Source organism: Meles meles, chromosome 3 (assembly GCF_922984935.1).
Source record: "Meles meles chromosome 3, mMelMel3.1 paternal haplotype, whole genome shotgun sequence".
Lineage (NCBI taxonomy): Eukaryota > Metazoa > Chordata > Mammalia > Carnivora > Mustelidae > Meles > Meles meles.
This window is the reverse complement of record NC_060068.1, coordinates 41432820-41456820: the sequence shown is the minus strand read 5'-3', so window position 1 is coordinate 41456820 and position 24001 is coordinate 41432820. Positions and strand designations below refer to the sequence as shown.

The window sequence follows — 24001 nt, the reverse complement described above, 5'->3', positions numbered from 1 at the left end:
TAGCTCTCTGACCTTTAAGACTGACGGAGATGGGTTAGTAAGATAATTAAAACATCTTTCTCAGTATCTTTTAAGCATGTAGGGTATATAGTCAACACTTTCATTAGTGTGGGGCATTTAATTTTAATAAATTAAAATTGTGTCCTTCTATTTGGAAGGACACAAAGCTCTTCCAAGCTCAGTAGGAACAACTTCCATTTTAAACGACCAGTGTTAAAAGACTGCTACTTTATAAACAAATTCAATTGGTAGAACAATAAATCACTTTAAATTACAGTTAATTTTATAACAGCATTCAGAGATCATGAAGCTAAGGCATAGCTGCCGAGTATGTACCTTTTCTTCTACACCTTCTACATATCCAGCTCATCCATTAGGTCAACCGTAATCTGTTAAGGCGCTCCTCTATGCTCCGCTGCTGCATAAATATCCCATTTCCACATTTCTGAGAGTGTTTCCTTTGATCCCTGAGCTGTAGTTCCCTCCGTCCTGCTCCCTGAAGCGAAAGGCCAGGCCACGCTCCCAGAAGCCTTCTTCGGACCAAAGACAGTCTGCCCAGCAGCTGAGGAAATCATCAACGGCTCAGCCCAGGTCAGGGCTCCCCTGTAGGGCGTCACCAGTGACAAGTTCACTCAGGGCAATGCTGAAGGGCCATCCCCAAAGGACCGGCTGAAGCCTTGTGGTAAGACAGCCAAATGCCTCCCTGTGCTTCCTTTGTTTACCACCACCCCCAGGCGTCAGTCTCAAGAACACCTTCAAATACAGCTCCTGCCCACAGATCTCCATCTCGAAGTCTGTCTCCCAGGAAACTGAGCCTGGAACAGCACCGCCGCCCCCCCCCCCCCACCACCACCACACACACATCTCCCCCTCAGCTGTGCTCTATGAGTGGCATTCACGCCTTCCCCGACTTCAGCACCCCACCTGCTGGTCACCTCTGCAGCCAACCAGTCAAAAGGGCATTTCGTCAGCACACATCACCTGAGCCACAGTGTGGGGAGAACATTAGCATGACAGGACCTGTGAGTCACAGCTTTATGATTGCCAATTACTGATTAAGCAAGAAAACCCTGTTTGGTATTTACAGGCATTGTGTGAAAATAAAGGATTTCCAGCAAAACAGAGTGGAGTAGAAAGAAAACTATTTGGGAACATAAAGACCCTTCTCCTGCCCAAAGCAGGGCACTGTTAGAGTATGAAAAACAAGTGAATATGTGTGATAATTCATGTTAAAACTGGGGTATCAGTAAGTTAGAGATCAGAAAATAACAAAACAAAGTGTAAAAGACTTCAAAGTGGCCTTTCCTCATCTAATTTTCCTTTCCACTTATAAATGCTATTATGATTCTAAAGACCTGGGTGAAAGTTTTTTTATTATGAAGATAGAGCTCTGAGAACAGAAAGATATTATGTGCTGGCTTACAGTTTCTTGTAAAAAGAACAATAATGTGAAAAATTAGTATAAAATTAAAATCTCCAAACTATTTAAAACCTGAAAATGGTAAGCAGCTTCCCCTGTATCTTAGTTGTGATCGCTTTTGCTTAATCAGGTTTGCCTATCTGGGCGGAGAGAGTAATTTTTCTAGTCTTATTCACACTGCGGTGTGTCCTTCAGAGCTTGGCGTAGTCTTTAAGAATCATTTGAAGCTTCTGGCTCAGCATGATGTTCCCTCTGGCCTTCAGTCGGCCACTAAAGAATGCCTGGAAAGGAGAGAGGAAAAAAAAAAAGCGCCAGACTTAACCACGTTACATTTCCTTTCTTTTTTAAAAAAGATTATTGGTCACACTGAATACAACTGAGATAACAACTCAGGAAAACAAAGGCAACTTTTATCCAGCAACAACACTTTAATGATTATGGAGAGCACCCATATTCTAGATATGTAGGACGGGGAAAAAAGCATCTTTTGGAAAATCACAAAATAATCTGAACGGACAGACTTGCGAGTTTCTGCTTCAACCTACCCTTGGAGGCCAGTGTATGTTCTTAAATGTGATTTTGAGACTCCATGAGTAAGTCTTTGCTGTGTTCCTAATGCTAAAAATATTTATGACACCATGAGACAGAGAGCCGAGTACTGACAGAAGAAGGTCGCGTCACAAAGTCGGGCAGCGACCCTGTGCTGGCGCCTCCGAAGGGCTGGGTGAAGAGCCAGGCTCTGCTGCTTCCAAGCGAGGGGAGCAGGGGGCAAACCCCTTCACCTCCCGCAGCTCCAGCCTCCTCATCTCCAAGAGGCATGACGAGAGGACCTAAATAAGACAGGCCTGCCGCTGCACTGAGGGCATTGGTGCGGCAAGCGCCGAGCTCGGCCTGCCCCAGGCAGCAGGACCACCTTAAACTCGCGGCTGTCACCACACCAGGCCCCGCATGGCCTGACGCCACCAGCTCTAGGAGCACCTCTGGATCCCACCTGATGCAGACGCAGGCAAGGTGCTGACGATCCCCCTCGGTGTCAACTTCCCTCTCGACAGAAAACCACCAACACCAACCCAAAAGAAAAAAACCATCACAGTTTACACAGCCGAGAAAACGGTACATGGAACACGAAGTGAAAAAGAAATCCACAGATTTTTAGCCACAACTACTACTTACCGCTGCAAAGCAGCCCTACGAGCGCGATGTCACTCGGGAAGCACAGCCATGAGCCCACAGTGGGCACACTGAACATCTATTTACTGCCAGCGGACAGCGGGGCCAACTTGAGGTCCCAGAGCTTCCCCGACCCAGCAGGAAGGGGGGGCCAGGCGGCGCACACTCGACACTGCCTCCCGCTTAGCACAGAGTGCCAACTTAATCTTAGAAGCAAATCCTCATCAATCGGAGGAGAAGCAAAAGCCTTTTGAACTTCTGAGCCCAGCAAAAATCAACGAGAACTCAGTCGGGATCAAGTGCTCTGTGTTCGAACGGGAGACTGCGATTTCAACACTAAGACTGCTTTCGCTGCGCAGTTATGGACACTATGCTCACAACCCTGCAGGGGGCCAGTATGGACACCTGCCTGCTCGCTTCCAGCTCCCAGAGGGACGTGCAACCTTGGATAAGACCACCTCACTCCTTGAACTAAGTCCACCAAAACCGGCATGCGATGGTGGTCACAGAGTGCCGAGACTATGTACATAGATCTGTGTGCCTATTTCCTCAGGGCAGATTCCTAACAAGAAACTGCTGAATCATGACCTTTTTTTTTCCTTAAAGATTTTATTTACTTATTTGACAGAGAGACAAAGCACAAGCAGGGGGAGCAGCAGGCAGAGGGAGAGGAAGAAGCAGGATCCCCACTGAGCAGGGAGCCCGATGGAGGACTCGATCCCAGGACCCTGGGATCATGACCTGAGCTGAAGGCAGAGGCTTAACCCACTGAGCCCCCCTGGCGCCTCCGAATCATGACATTTCTTAAGTAAGCTTCTTAACCACGCTCCTCTATCACCAGCTTCCAAACCACACCGTGGCTCTGCAGCAAATTCACAGGCATAAGAAGAATGCTTAAAATTTTCGAGGCAAATATGGTGCCAGTGGTAACACACAACTTTTTTTTGGACCCAACTACATAACCAACTGGACCGCTGGGTATTTCTTTTGGCCTAGGAGTGCCAGGTGAAAAATATGGAGACCGTAAGTTGCCATAAAAGAAGAAAGTCGGAACCTCTTCCACAGTGCTTTCCAAAAAGACTCTTCCAAATGTATATTCCCTGAAACTACATGTGAATGCTCTTACACAAACTTTAACATAATCTTTGAAAATGTGAGGCAAGATGACATCCTTTAATTTGCATTTTCTGAATACTGGGAAAAAATAAGTAGTTTTTCTAAGGCAAGTGAGTCATTTCTACTTCTTTACTAATACTGGTTCATATTTTTTACTCCCTTTTTTGTATTTAGTGCTTTCCAGAATTTTGTAAAGGTTATCAATACCACTAGACCATAATTCATCGTTCCCTTTATTAGTTCTCCCAGTCTTATGGGAATATCTTAGAGTTTCCAATTTCTACATGGCCTAAATTGCTGCTGTTGAGCTTCTGTTCCTTATTTTTACCCTTGCTTTAATCTACTCAAGCATTACTGAGTGTCCACAGTATACTAGGTAATATCCTATGCAGGAAATAGCTATCGCCCTCTGTTCTCATGAAGCTAACATTATAGTAGGGGAGTCGAAAGTAAAATGTAAACAAGTAATTAAGATGTGCTATCAATGCTATGAAAGAGAAAAGAAGATGCTCTCAGAGACTATAACAAAAAGGAGCTACTCTGGATGAACTGAAGCCAGCTATGGAAAAAGCTGGGGGACAAATTCCAGAAAAGGCAAAGGCACTGACACCAAAGGAGTAAAAGCTGACAAGAAGAAACTGCAAGCAACAGGAATGAAAACAGCATTCTAAGAGGGGAGGCAAGCGGTATTGGCTGAAGCTAGAAACACCAGCAAGAATCTCTATCACGTCCTGCTCGGCCCCCACTGTTCACGTGGCCTCCTTGCCGTTCCAGTGCTCCAGTAAGCCCGGATCCTCCTGCCTCCACACAGGGTCACCTTGGCCTCATGGCTCATCCCCTCACGGTGGTCAGTGTTCTCTCAGGCCTCTGAGGACAAGCCCGTCTGAAACCCTTCCTCTAGCCCGTCACACTCTGACCCAGGGGCTGGCAAGCCGCAGCCCGCAGGCCAAACCGGTCTGCTGTTTCTGTGAACACAGCTGTACAAGGACACAGCCCCACTCCTCTGTCTCCCTACTATCTGCTGCTGCTTTGACTCTACAATGGCCAGACTGCGCACATGCAATAGAGACCATCGGGCCACACAGCTGAGAATGTTCACTACGCGACCCTTCATGGAGAAAGGGTGCCAAGCAGGGCTCTAACCCATTGTTCTGCCCGATTCTTCTTCATGCCTGCAATCAGATTTCCTTCCTACTCCCCTCTAGAACTAAGCTCAGACAGTAGGGGCACCATCTTGTTCTGCCATGGCAATGGCTTGCATGCAAGCACCCGAATCAGATTAAGTGCTGAATGCGTTTCTGCGAAGGAATCACCTGAGGTCACGAGTCGCCAAGCACTGTACTGAGCTCTTCATATATATTATCAGACTGAGTTATAACTGGACTTTGGGATCATTACAATTATTGCATTAACTTTACCAATGAGAAAATCAAGATTGAGAGAGGAAGTGACAGAACTGAGATCCAAACTCAGAACTACCTGATGTCAAAGATGCTACTCTATTACTTGACAATTCTCTTTAAATTAGTCCTTTGCTCCAGGAAAACTATACTTTTTCACGTATTCAGTGGCTTGTTCCCTGTAAACGTTGCATAGCTGCCTTCAAACAAGCTTTCCTTGTTAGGGAAGTCACTGGTATTCCGTAGTTCGGGTTGGGATTATAAACAACTTCTTTTTCAACGATACCTTCTAGTTGGGTTTGCTGCCGTGTGAAAGCGATTTTTAAGTAATTATGGAGTACTGGCTTGAAGTCCTTCATTCTAAGAATCAGTAGTTGATTCTCTCAGGATTTCTAGCTACATAATCAGGGTTTCATCAAAGTTAACATTCTAATTATTACATAGTTTCTTTAATTTTGTGTGTTTGTGGACTGGCCAAACACTTCTGAACAGTATTCACTAAAAATGGTCAGAGAGGGTACTCCTGTCCTCGTCATTATCTTCCACAGAAAGGCCTCTGCACTTCAGTAGGACACTGGCTCTTATTGGTCTATCCTTCTATTTCCAGTTTTCAGTGATGATTGTTAAGACAAGTTCTTAATCTTCTACATCAGGAATGGATTTCAAATTTTAGGAAATATCTACTAATAATATGGTTTTTCACTTTTGAACTAATGACAGAATATATTTAAAGGTGAAGGTGTGAGTTTTATATGGTCTTACTCCATGCTGAAGAAGAAACTCAGTTTTAAAGACGGTTATGTGGAACTCTGCTACTATATATCATCTGTCAACCCCGATATTGAGACCCCCTGAGTCTCCTTCATAGCAACAAGGAACTGGTCTTCTAGGTCAGCATCTGGGAGCCAGCTAAAAACTGCAATGGTCCAACAGGATGCAATGATGATGACCGGGCGTGTTGGGACATTACCTTCTGGGGATCCAGCTTGCCCAGGACCACTTCCATGAAATCTTCATCTGAAAGGGTGAAGGTTGCGTCAGCTGAATCTTTGGCCGGACCTTGGTACACTTTTCCAGAACCGCCTTTGAGGTCAATAGCTGTCAAAAGTAGGAAGAGAGCAACGCCTATTGTTTTCTGCACAACATGAGAGTAAAATAAACCAACCCAAATGTGAACATTTTTACAGCTTCCAAGTTCATGTGGTACTTTCTACATTATACATTATGTATCATTTAGAAAAATTTAGAAAATCCTTTATTTTTCAAGATGGCCTTTTTATAAGAAGTTGTTCAAAACAGTCAAATCAAGGGCACCTGGCTGGCTCAATTGGAAGAACATCTGACTCTTGATCTCAGGGTCATGAATTCAAGCCCCATGTTGGGTGCAGAAATTACTTAAAAATAAAATCCTTAAAAAATAGACCAATATGGGGGGCGCCTGGGTAGCTCAGTGGGTTAAGCCTCTGCCTTCAGCTCAGGTCATGATCTCAGGGTCTCTGGGATCGAGCCCCGTATCGGGCTCTCTGCTTGGCAGGGAGCCTGCTTCCTCCCCTCTCTGGCTGCTGCTCTGCCTACTTGTAATCTCTCTCTCTCTCTCTCTATCTGTAAAAAAGAAAAAAAAAAAAAAAATAGACCAATATGGGACGCCTGGGTGGCTCAGTTGGTTGAGCCACTGCCTTCGGTTCAGGTCATGATCCCAGTGTCCTGGGATCAAGTCCCATATCGGGCTCCTTGCTCGGTGGGGAGCCTGCTTTGCCCTCTGACTCTGTCTGCTACTCTGCCTGTGCTCACTCTCTCTCTGGCTAATAAATAAATAAAATCTTAAAAAAAAAAAAAATAGGGGGCGCCTGGGTGGCTCAGTGGTTTAAGCCGCTGCCTTCGGCTCAGGTCATGATCTCAGGGTCCTGGGATCGAGTCCCACATCGGGCTCTCTGCTCAGCAGGGAACCTGCTTCCCTCTCACTCTCTCTGCCTGCCTCTCTGCCTACTTGTGATCTCTCTCTGTCAAATAAATAAATAAAATCTTTAAAAAAAAAAAAATAGACCAATAGTTTTACCTCAGTAAACAAGTTTATACAACAGAGACATTTTAAATGTTAATTAATGTAGAATAACATAAGGAAGTTAAGTCGTTAAGGCCTTTAGATTCAAATACAAACACTCTAGTCAACAAAGGAAGAAAGCTCAATTTTGTTTTATTTAATTAATTTATTTTGAGAGAGATCATGCAAGCAGGGGGCGGGGCTGAAGGACAGGGGGTGAGGAAGAGAGAGAACTCAACGCTCCACAAGGCTCAATCTCACCACCCTGAGATCATGACTTCGCCGAAATCAAGACTGAGACACTCAACTGACTGAGCTGACCATCCAGGCACCCCAGAAAGCTGAATTTTAAAACAGGTGCATATTGGCCGGGTTGAAGGAAGGCAACACATACACTCTAGTCACCTCTCAAATACCTGCCTTCATCAAACGTTCTGTCATGGATAGCAAGACACTCAAAACAGATTAGTAAGAATGTTCTAACAGTTTGTTGCACTAACGATTTATAAAATATTTATTGCCCTCATTGTTGCAAACAGGCATTAAAATTGTTTCTTTTCCCTTAATTGTTTTTGACAGAAGCGTTCAGGGTCCCAGAAACAGGCTGAGTAACTGGGAAAGCGATGGACAATCACCTTCAAGACTCTCTCTTAGAGAGCTGGATGCCCAAGCTACATGTTAGAAAGTTCTGTCTTCCATGTGATGGACACCAGTCATCCAGTCCTCCGGCACCAGTCTCCAGAAGGTGCTCTCTCTTGCTACAGCGAAGGAGCTCCCATTGCATCGCTGCCCCTGAGAGTGTGGACAGAACTCCCAGGCGAGGGCCACAGAGAAGCTACACATTTGTGAGGAAACCCCACAGTGCTTAACTACATGCTGCTTAACTGAGACTTGCTCCAGAGAGAAAATTAAATCACGCCAACTCTCTGAGAGAACAGGATTTTGCCAGCTAAGGTAAAGCAGTGTAACCTGATGGTAATGGTTACATGGGGAATGTGAAGGGGAACTTTTTGCTGTGTTCGCTTCATTCACTCACTTCACTGCTGAATTTCTACCCAGGGTGTCCAACCATATGGCAGGTACTGAGTCAGGCACGCAGAGCAAAGGCTCTGTTCTTATTGGCACTTACCTAGTACATACGTGTTTTCACATAATGCTTGTAGAGTTGAAAAGGAAGAGAGAAAAAGAAAGGGAGGGAGTCAGGAAGGCTGGAGAAGGAAAGGGAAGGAAGGAAGAAAGGGCTGTACACTCTAAAAAGCAAACCTCTGGCATTCAACAGACAGCCTTCATGATTTTAATTCTTCACAAGTAAGTCTGAAGTCCACAAGACCTGCTCAGGCATGAAGGGGGACCGCACACATCTTAACGCTCATGTGTGCGAGTGACTCTCTGAGCGGATCGGGGCTCATCGCCGTCCGCCTGCCCTCTTGCTCCCCCTGCTTCTACGTGCGGCTTCCCAGCCCTTACTCTTGCAAAGCAGTAAAACTCTTCTGTGGAAAGCTGGTAACGAGGGTTGATGACAGAAACAGGGCTAGGAAAGAGAAGGTCCTTAGCAAGGACGCAGGCAGTCAGGGTAGAGGAGTGGAACTGCCAATCCCACAGTGGCTCAGGTCATGGTCTACAACATGGCACGTGTGGGAGCCTCAACACCCCCCACCACCTTGACTTTACAGACAATGGGAAGGTCAAGGCTGATCTTACTGAACTGAAGAAACAGCATGTATTTTCTCCAACTGGTAGAAATGATTTTAAAAGCTTTATGAATGACAGTAGCTCTGTATTTATATAATCGTTCAGGCTCTAAAAGAGTCCATTAAAATTTCAGTCATACTTTACAGCATTTAATGGAGGAGAGGTGGTCAGATGAGAACAGGGCATCTGGAAATTTAGGGATCTTGGACACTCTTGGGATATATGTACCTTAGAAATCACAAAGGGATACCACAGCAGAAAGCAGTTACTTTTATTGACGCCTCCTTCATTTAAGATGACAAATTCTTCGATGGAACAAGAATGTTTTGTGTTTGTATCCCCTATACTTCCTTGAATAGAGAGTACTTAGAAAGTATTTGTTAATGGATGATTAGGAAAGCACAAAGAAGAAGCACTTCTCATAAAAAAAAAAGCAGTAACAACAACAAAAGGAAAACTTAAGTCAAATACAGATATTTCTTTTAAATCACACAATGAAGAACATGACACTTTCGTGCCGTTTCTGACAAAAACTCAAACTCAATCTAATAATCATGAGAAAATATCTAATAAATACAAAATGTGAAGCATTCTATAAAATATCTGGGCTCTACTCTTCATAGGTCCCCCCACCTCCCAAAAAAGGCAGACTGAGGAGCGCATCCATATTAACAAGCTAACAAGACCTAACAATGAAATGCATTATCTGATCCCAAACTGGATCCCAGGAAGTTCTTTCTTTTTCTTTCTCCATTTCTATTATTATTGTTATTATTATTACTATTAGTATTCTTTGACTATAAGGGACATTAGTGGGACAACTGGTGAAATAGTAAGGTCTGTTGATTAAATAATACTGACTGTATCAATGTTACTTTCCTGATATTGATAATGGTTTTATGAATAGTAACAGAAAATCTTTGCTTTTAGAAGAGTATCTGGAGATAAAGCTCACTGTATCTGCAAGTTACGCTCAAATGCTTCAGAAAAATGATCCTAAGATGTATGGAGAAAAGAAAATAATAAAGAATATGAAATAAAATCATAATTTGAAGAAACTGGGTGAAGGACAGATACAAGTTCTCTGTGCTAGTCTTTCAACTTTTCCCTAAGTTGGAAATCATTTCAAAATAAAAAAACTACAAGAAGTTATTAAGATGAGTAACACCCACAGCCAGATGGAAAGCCCTAACAGTGTGAGAGATTTTGTGCGTGAATGTACATGGCTACGCAGTCAGGGGTAAGGTGTGACAGAGGAAGCAGTCACCGCTGCTGCTAAGGGAATGGAGCTGGAGCAGATGCCATGTCAACACACATGTCCTCATTCCTGACTGGACACCACATTTCTTCCCAAAGGTCATCTTTCAAGTCTTTTCTGCAAACACATGAGACTCTTTTGGATCCCAATGCAAAACGTGGAACCAGCATCCTTAAGATTTGGTTTCTATCACAGCTGAGAAGCCCTAAAAGGTGAATTGGTTTGATGGCTAGAAGGGCGATGAGCACCAACCCAGGAGATAAAAATAGGTTCTAATGACCAACTGGTGTGTCCTCCAGGATGAATGTACTCTGCTCCTAAAAGAACGCCCGTTGCTAAATCTTCCACATTCCAGCCAATCTCCAAGATCCAAAACAAATGACCTCTAACATTTAAAGAACATCTTCATCCAGTATGGTCACATAATGCATAATGGATGCCTGGGTCTGGTCCAAACATGTAGACCTGGCTCTACACCATTAATTTCAGTATGTATTTTTTTAACCCAAAAAACTTCATTACTCAACTAGCAACAGTCAAGCAACACTGCATTGCATGTCTACACCTTGCTACATAAACGCCAATTCCAATTGTGTTCCTATAATGGAAAAGACTACAAATACATGAAAAGAAACTCAGTTTCCATGAGGAGAAAAAATAACCAAATTGTTCAATACCAACCAGCTTAAACCTATCATCTTAAGGAAAATGGAACATATTTTTACTCAGCAGCACTGTGTCATTACTCCACGAAAATCAATCTGTCTCCATCAAAAGTTACTGTTCTATGGCTACTTTACAGCCCTTGGATACAATCAAACAACAAACAGATTCTTATTTGGAGACAGGGGGTAATATTCAAGACTAAAGTTACAAGAAATTGCATATTTACGATCCGCAGGCCACATTCTAAGATGCTCACTTTATTTAGAGACAAATGGAAATGCTGGAGCCATGAGCTGAGAGCAGATACTCTTGTAGGATCAATAGGGATTTCCCTCCTATTTTCTTCCTGCAGACCACAGAGCACAGAGGCAAAGCTAACACTCTGAGTTCCTACCACCATTTCCCCGAGCGTGGTTTCCAAGTCTCTGTACTGGCTGAGAGTCTCTCCCAGGTTCCAGGCCCACCATTCCGACCTCCTCGTCCAGATCTCAGTCGGCTACCGGTAAGCACAAGCACTGGGCTTTTCCCCTGCTCCCTGAACCCGTCTCCTCGCCCATGTTTCACAGATCTGGCAATGCAGTCAACATCCCCAGCCCCAAAGGCTCTTCCTTCCATTGCATCGGCAATGCAACAAACCTTGTTTTTTCAACCTCTTATTCAAACTTTCCTGCACACGCTGCCTCTAAGAGTTATTCCCGCAGACCAAAAAAAAGAAAGAAAAAGCCTATCTTTTCCTATCTGTAATCTGCAACCTAACAGAGAATTTAGCACATAGGAAACATAAGCGCTCAATTATTACTTGAATGATCCAATCCTCCCATTCTGTGAAAGCCAACAGCACCTTTTTCATGTCTCTTATCAATTCTGTTCAGAATTATTTATACATATGAATAGGTTTGGATGCCTTATTTGGACTCCTTCAGGCCAGATGTGTTTTAGAATTCAGAATTTTTCAGATTTCAGGAAGGAAATATGGTGCAATAAAACATGTTTTACATAGTATGGAAAAGCTCTGATGATGCAACACTCTATAAACAAATGCAGGATTTCTGTACTCAACTCCTTCCCTGGGTGAGAGATAAGACAGTCATTTACACCACTGAAGTTCCAGCCAGGCTTTGCCATCAGTGAGTTGGGAAAAAAAAAACAAAAACAAAAACCACCTTTCCATGTTTAGACTTTTTGGTTTCTGGAGCTGCTGAAGGAAGCAGATGTATTTAAATTTTCAGGAGCAGGCTACAAAAGCCTCTGATTCTTTACCTTCTTTATGCCTTCTTGTCATCTTTCATTTCCTCTGAATTTTAACTATTGCTCGGAACAGAAAGGGATCCAGACGGTTTATCAGAACAACTTTTCGCTGGCTTTAGAAATTAATAGTAATAAATACTTAGAAGCTACACTGCATACTTATAAAAGGTTTTAGTGGTATCACACTGTTCCTGAATGTTTCACTCATATTAAATAGACAATATCCACACAACACATTGTTGTTTTAAAAGAGGGAAAGGCACTAATTTCAGCCCTTTTTCTACAAAAAGCTGACATATGATTCCATCTAAGGCAACACATTCTACGTGGCTGTTAGCACTTATTCAAAATAATGGAAAGAGGTTCTTGTGTTGTAGACTATACTAGAAGATAGCAATACAAAAATTAATCTGCAGCTCTTTCTCAGGCTGAAACCCAAGGTCAAATGGGAGGAGACATATAATTATAAATGACCATAACACAGTAAGATGACCGTGACAAGCAACGAACTGTTCAAGGGGAATTCGGGGATTTATTTCTCGAGATGATGTCCATCTGCACCTTTGCAACCTAATCAAAAAATCCCTAGGAAAGTAAAAAGCCAAAGGATAACCTTTATTCTTTTTCTTTTTTTTTTTTAAGATTTTATCTATTTATTCTACAGAGAGAGAGCACAAGCAGGGGGAGAGGCAGAGGGAGAAGCTGGGCAAGCAGCCCAACATCGGCCTGGATCCCAGGACCCTTAGATCATGACCCGAGCAGAAAGCAGATGGTTTCTGGGGCACCCCAGGATAACCTTTATTCAAAAGGGTAAAACACCTGAAGTCATTGCATCTTTGAAAAAGGTATTCAAACACAGCAAGACTTTCAATTACATTTTAGAGTAATAAAAAAAAGGCATAACGAGATCATTTGTCCTTGATATTATATTGTTACATGTTATAATATTATTTTATACATTATTATGCAGTAATTATATATGATACATCATATAATAATATAATTTTAATAGTAAAATAAGGAAAATATGCTTCTATCTTAATTTCTATGTAAAGAAGCACTATGTGTGAATCATAATGTTTTATACTTGGTAAACAAAACATTGTCTCTAGAGGTAGAATAAGAAGGTACAGTGACCGTTCCAAGATATGGTTCCCTCCCCCTAAGTTCTTCACCAAGACCCTGCTTCTGGCTTCTTTGTAGGCAGACTCAGGGCCTGCACCTCTCTGCTATGTGCTCATAGCCTGCGAGAAAGGAAAGGACAGGCTCTCCAGCCTGTCTCCAGTCATCTCAGCCCAGTGAGGCAGAGGCCACACTGGCCTTCACCCTCCTGCTCTTGGGTGACCAGACATGACAGGTCTCGGGGGCGGCAAACCTCAAAGGTACAGCTACGACTTCTGCTCCACAACCCAAACCAACCCTGACCCAGCACGGACACCAGAACTCACCTAATTCTCCTTAAATCAACACTAATTTGGTTGTAAAAGACGCTCCTTGGGGCACCTGGATGGTGCAGTCGGTTAAGCGCAGAACTCTGGCTTTGGCTCAGGTTATGATCTCAGGGTCATTGAACCTAGCGCCATGTGGGGCTCCATGCTCAGTAAAGAGTCTGCTTGGGACTCTCTGTCACCCTCTGTCCCTCCCCGCCATTCTAAAATAAATTAATTTAAAAGAAAAGATCTCCTTACTCTCCCCGCCCCCAAACCACATGCTGCTCCAGAGATTTGGCGGTGGTGGTGTGCGGATGCCATGATGGGGGACAGAAGGGAAAACGGGCACAGTCCAAATCTGTGGGTTAAAACACATCTCCTAGGCCACTAAGCCAAAAGTCCTTGGTTCTGAGATTTGCAGTCACCTGTGCAACTCCAGGGACACCTGAGCCCAGCAAAAGTGAGCTGAGGAGTTTCAGCATAGTCTCTGAAACCAGTTCTGGCCTGGCAAGACATGAACCAGGCTCAGACAACTAAGAGCAATGTAAAATACAAAATATTTGGGGGCTCCTGGGTGGCTCAGTCGGTTGAGCACCCGACTCTCAATTTCGGCTCAGGTCATGATCTCGGGGTCCTGGGATCAAGCCCCACTTCTGGCTCCTCACCTGGCCAGAAATCTGCTTGAGGATTTCTCTCTCTTTCTCCTTCCCCGGCTTGCACACGTGCAAATAAACAAATAAACAAATAAATCCATAAAATGCAAAATATTTGGTACTGAAGTGTTGAACAAAATTTTTTTAAACTGTTCATGAAAAAAATGCTATCTATTCCCTAAATCAAAGCATTCAATCATCAATTTCATGTCATTAACAACAAGATGAAAAGATGCCAACACGGAGTTGTTCTCTAAGATGCCATAAGCCTAGAGGCCTAGACAGCTGCTACCACTGCCATCAGTGACACAAAGCCTGGGAGAAAAATACAGCCCGAAGTGAAGACAGTTACAGACAGGCAGACAACCCAAAGGGAACAGTGAACCCTTTCAGAGAAAGCTTTCAGATCCCACGTGACCTGGGAGAAAAATACAGCCCGAAGAGAAGACAGTTACAACACTAGTGAGAACCAAGTAACAGACAGGCAGACAACCCAAAGGGAACAGTGAACCCTTTCAGAGAAAGCTTTCAGATCCCACGTGACCATGAGCTTCAATAACCAAGGCCGTACAGAAGAGATGTAAGCCAAGCCAAAGCTACCAGACATATCAGTAATAAGTAGTTATTAACAGGATGTTGAGTTCCCATTTCTCCAGTGGAAATGTGAGGAAAACCCTTCTAAGTTAACTGAGGGTCACTTGTAAAGGGAAGCACATTTTCTAACACTGCCTCCAAGGAAAGTGTCACCAATCTTGGGGGAATATAATATAATAAGGGGGAAAATCTGAGTTAGCTACCAACGCTAAACTGGAGATCACTCCTTTGCCATGAGGGAATCACACGTACGCTGTGTCAATCCCTACAGGGATCTGGTCGCCACCTGTGATAGACACACGGTTCCAGCACCTTCTCTCACTCTTAGAGATGTCATTCCTCTCCTCGACCAATAGCTTCAAAAAGCCTGTGCTTTATATTTATCCCTCAACTTCTACGTTCATCCCTAGGGAAAAAGTTGACTTCCATCATGGAAAGACAAAAAGATAGACAGAAAAAAAGAAGAAGAAAGAAAGGCACGTGATAACACTTACATATAGCGTTAATCTATGAAATTCCTGAGAAAAAAATTAGGCGCTTTGGAATTGGGGGATTAAATACCTATTAACATTTCTGCCTTATCACCCCCGCCATTTTTTAAGATAACTTCCTAGAAGCACAGTGTCTCCAGAAGAACAAACACCAGAGTGTGAGCAGTGGATAGTGGAATTAGATCATTATTTTCTTTTCATACCTTTAACTATCCAATTTCAGGTCATCAACACACAGTGCTTAACAGAAACCACAAATGTCAATTAGAAAGAAGGTTGTTAACATCGATCCAGAATCAGTTTAACAAAACTTCAAAATGTTTTTCTAGAAATATGTAACAAACAGAAGACTATTTCAAAAAGTTTCAGTCGACTGAGAGATGTATTTTAATGTTCTGCTCTAAGTGAGCATTTATGTGATCGTTAGTTATAGTGGGGAGTAAAACACACGGCACTCGAAAAGGCAGTCTTAAAAAGCAATTTGATAATTAAGGTGATAATCAAAATTATTAACGTTTTGGGATAAAGAAAACAATTTTGAGAGTGTCAAAGTACGATGACTTAAACCTATGTCATCTGACCTGATGAATTTGCTTTCTGTGAAAGGGATGTTTAAATTAAAGATGCACAGAGCTACCATGACCGTTTCAAAGTACGAATTTCAGGTATTACAATGAAATCTTTAAAAGAGGTATTTTCATTTTAATGGATTCTTTTACATCCCTGAAATACACTGTCTTCTGAGTGCCCTGAAACCTGGTATTTCACATGAAGGCAGGGTTGACCCACCTTCAAAGAGATAGGCTTTGATAAGAAGGATACTCTCTCTCTGTTTCCTAAGAGCAACCTCAGAACAGTGTAAAGTCAGGGACAGGACTTACTCCACTTGGCTGCCGTGTGTCCATCTTTAGTGATATGCCACTCAAACACGGCATTGACCTTCTTCGCCACCTCATGCCCGATATCCTTAAGGCGGCGACCTATCTCCTCAAAGACCAGAGTACTCTGGAGCTCCCCGCCCTAGCAAAAAGAAAAAATTTAAGTTGAAAAGTTTTGTAAAAATGACTCAAGGGGAAAAAATTATTACAAAATGTGTATGTGCAATAAAGTGATTTTTTTAAAAATCTGCATTAAAATAAGGCAAACTCATTTTTTTCACACCAGGCTCCTTTCACTCTTCCCTTATGTTTACTGATGTCCACGACCTCAGTCTTAGTGAAAGGATTTTACTTTCATCAGCATTCAGAAATAATATTTTAAAAGTATCCTAGGAGCTAGACAACCTGTGTCCTAACTAACTTGAGAAGGAAGATACTGGACAAATCAATCAACCTCTGTGATCTCATTTCTTTCTTTGTAAAATGGGATTAAGTTAAGTGCAGCCCGCAACTCCTTGTAGCTCTAACACTTCTGAAGTTTTTGATCTTAGATTCTTCTTAAAAGGGATCTTAATATTCAGGCTTTAGGTGATGATGTAGCTTACAACAGAAAATTAAAGATCATGGGTCTGAGTACTTCAGTATTAGGTACTATTCTGAAGATCAAGAATATAAACATCTGTATTTAAAGCCTCTGTTAAGAGAGGATAACAGAAATGTTTTAATAAATAATACAAGCTATTGCTTTTATATTTGCATACACAGATTTACACAAATCTTTAAATAAAGCAAGGTACGGGGATATTTAACTTTTTCCTCTATTTTTCTCCAGAATATTGTTAGTTTAAGATTTCTCATTAAACGATCGTGACGCCTGGGTGGCTCAGTTGGTCAAGCATCTGCCTTCAGCTCAGATCATGATCCCGGAGTCCTGGGATAGAGTTGCACTTCGGGCTCCTTGCTCAGTGGGGAGCCTGCTTCTCCCTCTGCCCCTAACCTGCTTGTGCACACTCTTACTCTGACAAATAAATAAAATCTTTAAAAATTAAAAAAAAAGATTTCTCATTAAACAACTGATTCGGTTACTCTAAAACTAGAAAAATCAATTATTTTCTCTTGAGAGGCACCTCAGTATCTTCTTAAAAAAAGTTAAAGAAATTCCTAAACTGTCAAATATTCCTTTTACTTGAAGCAGTTTTGGATTAACGTCCTTCAAGAATTAAAAATCTTTCAAAGCTCTTACTTGTCTAAAGCAGCCTGAACATTCTAGAAATAATCTTAGAGACACCTGGATGGCTCAGTTGTTAAGCATCTGCCTCTGGCTCAGGTCATGCTCCCAGGGTCCTGGGATCCAGCCCTGCATCCAGCTCCCTGCTCAGCGGGAAGCCTGCTTCTTCCTCTCCCACTCCCCCTGCTTGTGTTCCCTCTCTTGCTGTCTCTCTCTCTCTCTGTCAAATAAATAAAATCTTTAAAAATAAATAAAATAAAAGTAATCTTAACTGAAATTCATCAATCAGGAAATGACTTGGCTACCAGTTTCTATAACCCACCTCAGAGGGTGTCTTCACTGAAGTATCAGATTTTGGCAAGAGATCCACATACGCATTTGAAAGGACAATGTCTCCAGTTTCTTGGACCTTAAAAGAGATGTAAGAGGAAAAAAACCCAATTCACTCTGATGATTCCAACAAAAACACAGTATCGTTGCAAAACAGTATACAGTCATTTAAAAGAAAATGGCAATTTTTCATCATAAGAAAATAAGAATCCAAATTAAATCATGTTTATAAACTAAATGTCAAGATGAACAAACACGAAGACTTGCTGTTTTAATACAACTGTTATTAACCCTAACTGTAGAATCCACTGGCACCCTCTTAAAAAATACCTATTATCAGGTCCCATCTCCCAAATTCTAATTTAAATGGCCTGGGGCAGATCCTTGGCATTGGTATTTCGGGAAATTACTTTTTTTTTTTTGGTTTTTTTTTTGGGAAATTACTTTTTAAACCTAAGTGTGTCTCATGGGGAGCAAGGGCGAGGATTGTTGAATTCTAACAAGTAGTACAATGCGTGGCAGAGGACCCACATGACACAGTGATGCTCAAAGTGCATTTGTTCTATTCAGAGAGAATAAAATCTGCTGGAACAGACCACGGTGATCCTTTTTAAGCAATAACTCTAGCTCTTATTTCAAATAGGAAGGGTACACAGCATAAACTAAATGCTTAAATAGACTTTCATCAAAACACTCATGAAAGGAGGGCGCCTGGGTGGCTCAGGGGTTTAAAGCCTCTGCCTTCGGCTCAGGTCATGGTCCCAGGGTCCTGGGATCGAGCCCTGCATCGGGCTCTCTGCTTAGCGGGGAGCCTGCTTCCTCCTCTCTCTCTCTCTGCCTGCCCCTCTGCCTACTTGTGATCTCTATCTGTCAAATAAATAAATCTTTAAAAAAAAAAAAAAACAACACTCATGAAAGGAACTCAAATTCGAATCCCTAATCCTTCATCTAAAATTATTCCAATGGTTATTCTTCCATAAAATTATGGTGTTGCTACCAATGGGCAGGATTGGGTCTAAAAATTAAGGAAGCATTTATAAAACAGATTTTTAACAACTGAGATCATTTCTCCCTTGACCACTTGCCATCGTACTTCAGAAGAAAGATCTTTCAAACAATTTGTTCATTTTATCTCTAATTATATACAGTGCAAAGCATGGAAAGAGCCAATTTATGAACAAAATACCCTTTAGTAAATTACTTTCCTGTAACCAAGCCAAGCATGTCATTTTGGAATTAGTTTAAAATGTTTCTTAAAATACAACACGAAGGAAGGAGAGAAGGAAGGAAAGGATTCCTATATATAATAGGAAAGAATACCTCTGGTCACTGGGAGGGAAAGGTGAATACAGAGAAAGATAGGAAAATATGCTTAGAATTTATCAAAATGGCAAGAAGAAATTCTATTTAGATATTAAATTCTTTCTCAGCCCTTTAAGTCTGTATCCATGGAGATTATTTCTATGCCGTTCATTACTGCAACTGAGGAAAATAAAAACCTGTAATGTGGTCATGGACTTTACCGTTTATAGATTTCATTATCTTACTCAAAAAATAAAACTTACTCAAAATATTAGAAAATAGGAAGGCTCCAGAAGAGGTGGCACAAATATTAACGGCAAGAGGATTTCAGAGAAAGGCCATCTGTGAGTCTGTGGGGGCAGGAAAAGGGGAGTGAGCCATAAGGGGCTGCCTCTGAGGGCAAGGGAGAGCTTGAGAGGAAGCCGAGAAGACAGGAGGCCCCAGAAAATGAAGGGTATACACAAATTAAGCAGGAACAGGACACTGCAAGCCACAGGAATTCATGAGGAGTAAGGCAGCCACAGAGAGCTGAGTTCTGCAAAGTTATTTCTTGACAAAAGAAACTGCGACGCAGTAGGAAGAGCAAGGGCTCTGAGACTGGGGCTTCAAGCCAGGAAGACCTGGGTGTGTCTCCCAGTTTGAATACTTCCTGTGTGATCGTGAGCAAGTATTCAAGAGCCCGGAACCTAGATTTTCTTTTAGTGAATGGAGAGTTCTTGGGCAAATTAGAAATAATGGTATAGACTGCTCAGAGTATTTAATAGCTACTACTATTATTCACGGGGGTGTCTATACTGCTCAACACAAATCATCTGGTTTTTAACAAGTACAGAATGATGGGCCAAAAAAGCACCAGTCTGGTCAACCATGTTAGTGGCTCAGTGGGTTAAAGCCTCTGCCTTCGGCTCAGGTCATGATCCCAGGGTCCTGGGATCGAGCCCCGCATCGGGCTCTCTGCTCAGCAGGGAGCCTGCTTCCTCCTCTCTCTGCCTGCCTCTCCGCCTACTCGTGATCTCTGTCTGTCAAATAAATAAAATCTTTAAAAAAAAAAAAAAAAACTTACCAAAAAAGGGGTGATGGCCTGTCCTTTTAGTATTTTACTGGAACACCGCTAATAGCCTCACCCAAACATCACCTAGCTCTTTATAGGGAGGCATACTTATTTTTTGTCTTGTCACCTGCTCTTAATCAGGCCCAACCTCTGTGACAAAAGGTATTAATTTCTGGATTTTGTTGTGATCAAGATGCACATGATTTCTGTCCAGTAGAAAACCTAACCATTAAGGGTATGGTTTTACTTTTTCTGTAGGACATTAATTAGTTATGCCTCTAACTCAGCAAGATTATTTGAGAGAAGCTCCTGTTGGACCAGGCAAACACTGTTGCTCTAATTCTCTTGTGAACCTCCCTCATTAAGCAATTAAACAGAGTTCTGTCGTATTTTCATTTCACATCCGTGTGAGAGTCATGCCTTCATTATTCTGAAGATTATATTCTGACAACAACTTGATGGACTGGTTGAGCCAAAAAGACAGCATTGGTTGGGTTTTCCAAATAGCTGTGCCACTCCTACATACAGGCACCAACGTAGTAAGAAAGTAAAACAAAATAAAAAAGAAGGTACATAGGCATCTTATTTTCAATTAAAAGTTACCACTGATTAAAAAAAACCTTCTAGGTTTTCCATCATACCCACAGCACTCCTGGAAAGAATGCTAGAGCACGGACCGAGGTTCCAGGGGGTGGGGAAGCTGGTACCAAAACAAGTAACCTCTAACAGCATGACTCATACCTTGGTTTGGAAATGGATTCTGTTTCCTTCCTTCCACATCTCAGTTTGTAGAGTCTGCCCTGGATAGACTGGTTTTGCAAAACGAACCTTGAAAAGAAATGAGTTCGGGGGTTACACGTGTTTCAGAAAGAAACCTTCCTGTTTGTGGGGAAAGAAATTCAGACGGACATTAGAGAACACAGAAGGAAGAAAAGAGAGGTTTAAATACATTTCAGTTCATAAAGGAACACAAACAGAAGTATAATTAAAATTAGACAATGGATACAGTTTGTATTAAGCTAGTTTATCTTCCAAAATAAAGAGTCCACAAATAGTCTTTAATCTTGACAAAGAAACAGAAGCATCATCATGAGAAGGAGAGTGATACAGGTACCCCCAGAACAAGGTAAAGGATGGGGTCCACAGTGGTACCGCGTGAGCCTGGGGAGTAAGATCGGGGGGGGCGTGCAGGACAAATGAACGCCACTTCTGATCTCCTCACTTTCTATACCACCGTATTTGTTCTGTGTACGTCGGACTGCATAATCATACAGGTAGTTATAATAAAATGAAAATAATCAGTGTTTTTACAGGCAGCATATCAGAAAATGCATTTTCACTGCTGCATGGAGCACAAATCGATAAAAGCTCCCTGACACCGTCTTAAACTTTGTTTTCAGCATCTGCCTTTTGACGTACACCTCTGCAAAGGTACTGTGTGCAGAGCTAGGGGGTTGTTTGGTAATTTATAAAGGATGAAAATGTGCAGATCGGTAAGCAGCCATCAAGCTGACACAGGTGTATGTTTATGAGAGTTCTAACAGTCACTTAACATTCTTCATTAAGTTAGGGCAAATTACACAACAGTGAAAAAAATTATTTAAGATAAACCTCAAGTTTCTATTAATGCATATAGGCTGACATGTGTATGCTGCTGAGATTACAATTGCATATGATATCCCTCACGGTGCAAGCATGAGAGATATTTGCAGCTACAAGAGGAACACGTGCTGACTGCCAAGTCAGTGAAATAAAAGAAACATATATTGTTTCAGTACACTACCTATATTAAATGAAGTCACTAAAACTCCTTTTCTTTTCTAAAAATAAAAAATGGAGGAGCCAAGATGGCGGGGAAGTAGGAGGAGGCGCCGTTTCAACCTGTACTCTAAAAATAAAAAATGAACTCATGTTCAAATTATACAATAATAATAAAAAAATTACACAATAATACAGATATACCTTAATTGCCTTGAATCTCGACACATCATTATCTGCAAACTGCTTTAAAACATGCCTGGCAGAAAATCCAAATGTGCATAACCCATGTAATATGGGCTTGTCAAAACCTAAATAAAAGAGAATTTGGTTAGACAGAGGCACATTTCCTGTTTAAAAGCCAAGGATAGTTAATTCAGGATTTCAAACAGCACTCAGATGAATTATACTGTCTATTTTAAGCAAGGTGGAAAAGAGTTTGTAAAAAATACTTCAAGGGTGAAACTATGAAATAAACAAACTGAGAAGAAACAAGAAAAGAACACATGTTGGGGAGGTGGGAACAAAAAGAACTGTTCTGTTTAGCTGGGGCTGTAACCATGAACTCCTGCACACTGCTTTCAGTACCAGACGATCCTTCCCTCACCTCTCAGTCCCTTGCTCTCTCCTCCAACGTCCCTGCCTGTCATGGTAACTCAGACACGCACCCGACATGATCCCACTGAAACCCTGCGCTCACTTCCGTCCTCCACCATCCGAATTATGAACTCCAAGCACACCCTCCTCTGAACATTACATCCTGCCCTTCCCAATGTTTGGCATAAATGTGTTAGGAGAGGCCTATTTTTTACATATTATTCAAACTAGCTCTCCTAAGTAGCAATGTCTCTCAGATGATGGAGCTAGTAGTTTTCATGGGTATGTACCATGAGCAACTCACCTGCGAAAGCAGCGAAGTTAGGATCGATGTGTAAGGGATTCCAGTCACCACTGAGGCGGTACAAAGCAGCCTGAGGAGAAGAAATTATAAAAGCAACAAGCTATTCTCAGTAACTAGTTTCTAAGAACACATTAAAAGAAAAACAGGATATATGGTCGGTTATTATATAAGAAACGTATTGTAATTGAAGCTCTGATTTAAAAAATAACATTTCTAACACAGAAAGAGGAGTAGTAAATCAAATACATTTTGTAACACCTGCCACTGAAACCAGCTGGGGAGGAGGGAACCTGCCAGATAATGGGAAGTGGACCAACGAACTACATCTGGGTCAGGAGCAAGTCACGGAAATGACTCCGTCAATCTACTCTCATTAAAACACAATGAAGATTAGGTACGTATTTACAGCCTCTTCTAACCAAGCAAAATTTAGGCTAACTTTCTTAATGGGGTACTTTGAACTGAAGCCTGTAAACCAATACTAGACATAAACATCAAAGACGACCACCGAGGGGCGCCTGGGTGGCTCAGTGGGTTAAAGCCTCTGCCTTAGGCTGAGGTCATGATCCCAGGGTCCTGGGATCGAGCCCTGCATTGGCTGTCTGCTTGCTGGAAAGTCTGCTTCCTCCTCTCTCTCTCTCTCTCTCTCTCTCTGCCTACTTGTGATCTCTCTCGGTCAAATAAATAGATAAAAATCTTTAAAAAAAAAAAAAAAAAAGATGACCACCGACTTTCACCCTCCTGGTACCCCAAATCCCGAGCATGAGCTCAGCCTTTAAGAAAACAGATGGGTAGGTTGCCAGGGAGATGAAATTTCTGCTTAGTCTAGATTTTTCTGTCACTTCTTCACTTTGATGAGACAGGATGAGCAGAAAGATACAGAAAATATGGAAAAATGTGCCATAGCTCCCAGCATTTAACTTGTTTATTGTTCAAGCCAGAGAGTACTTTTCAGTACTGATGGGGAGAGACTCGCCAAACAGCCAACAGTAAGTATTCCAAGTATCTCTATGGGATCTGCCTCAGTATGCCTGCCCTTTCCCATCGGTCGCTACCTCAGGCTTTTCAAGACTACTGAAATGCTGCACAAAGACTCATCATGTCAGCACATATGACTTTCTTAATTACCAGATTCTTATTATTTTTAATTATTGATTATTCTTTTTTAATACATTTCATTTCTAGAAAACATTTTCCGTAATGTACAGGAAAACGCCATTTCTTTTTAAATATGCTTTGTACAGTTTTAATAAGCTCTTTCTTTTCTCCATCACGCCATGTAATAGTTCTATAAATGATTCATTTTCTCAATTACTCAACATTGCTCCCTTTATATGACCTTCTAAAAATAACTAAATACAAATCAACAATTAT

The 24001-nt window shown here is 41.9% G+C and overlaps 1 protein-coding gene across 1 annotated transcript in view; it reads right to left on the bottom strand.

Annotated features, from left to right (window-relative positions):
- Window positions 1-213: 213 nt before the first annotated feature.
- The window catches only part of HSD17B4 (hydroxysteroid 17-beta dehydrogenase 4), an 84135-nt gene continuing 60347 nt past the window's right edge, over window positions 214-24001 (bottom strand). Inside the window, exons 18-24 of the mRNA XM_045999519.1 lie at window positions 22628-22697; window positions 21931-22037; window positions 20710-20796; window positions 17608-17694; window positions 16061-16199; window positions 6077-6204; window positions 214-1701 (exon numbers count right to left, since the gene is read on the bottom strand). Coding sequence (XP_045855475.1) covers window positions 1612-1701; window positions 6077-6204; window positions 16061-16199; window positions 17608-17694; window positions 20710-20796; window positions 21931-22037; window positions 22628-22697 — 708 coding nt within the window. The 3' untranslated portion in view covers window positions 214-1611. The remainder of the gene's footprint in view (window positions 1702-6076; window positions 6205-16060; window positions 16200-17607; window positions 17695-20709; window positions 20797-21930; window positions 22038-22627; window positions 22698-24001) is intronic.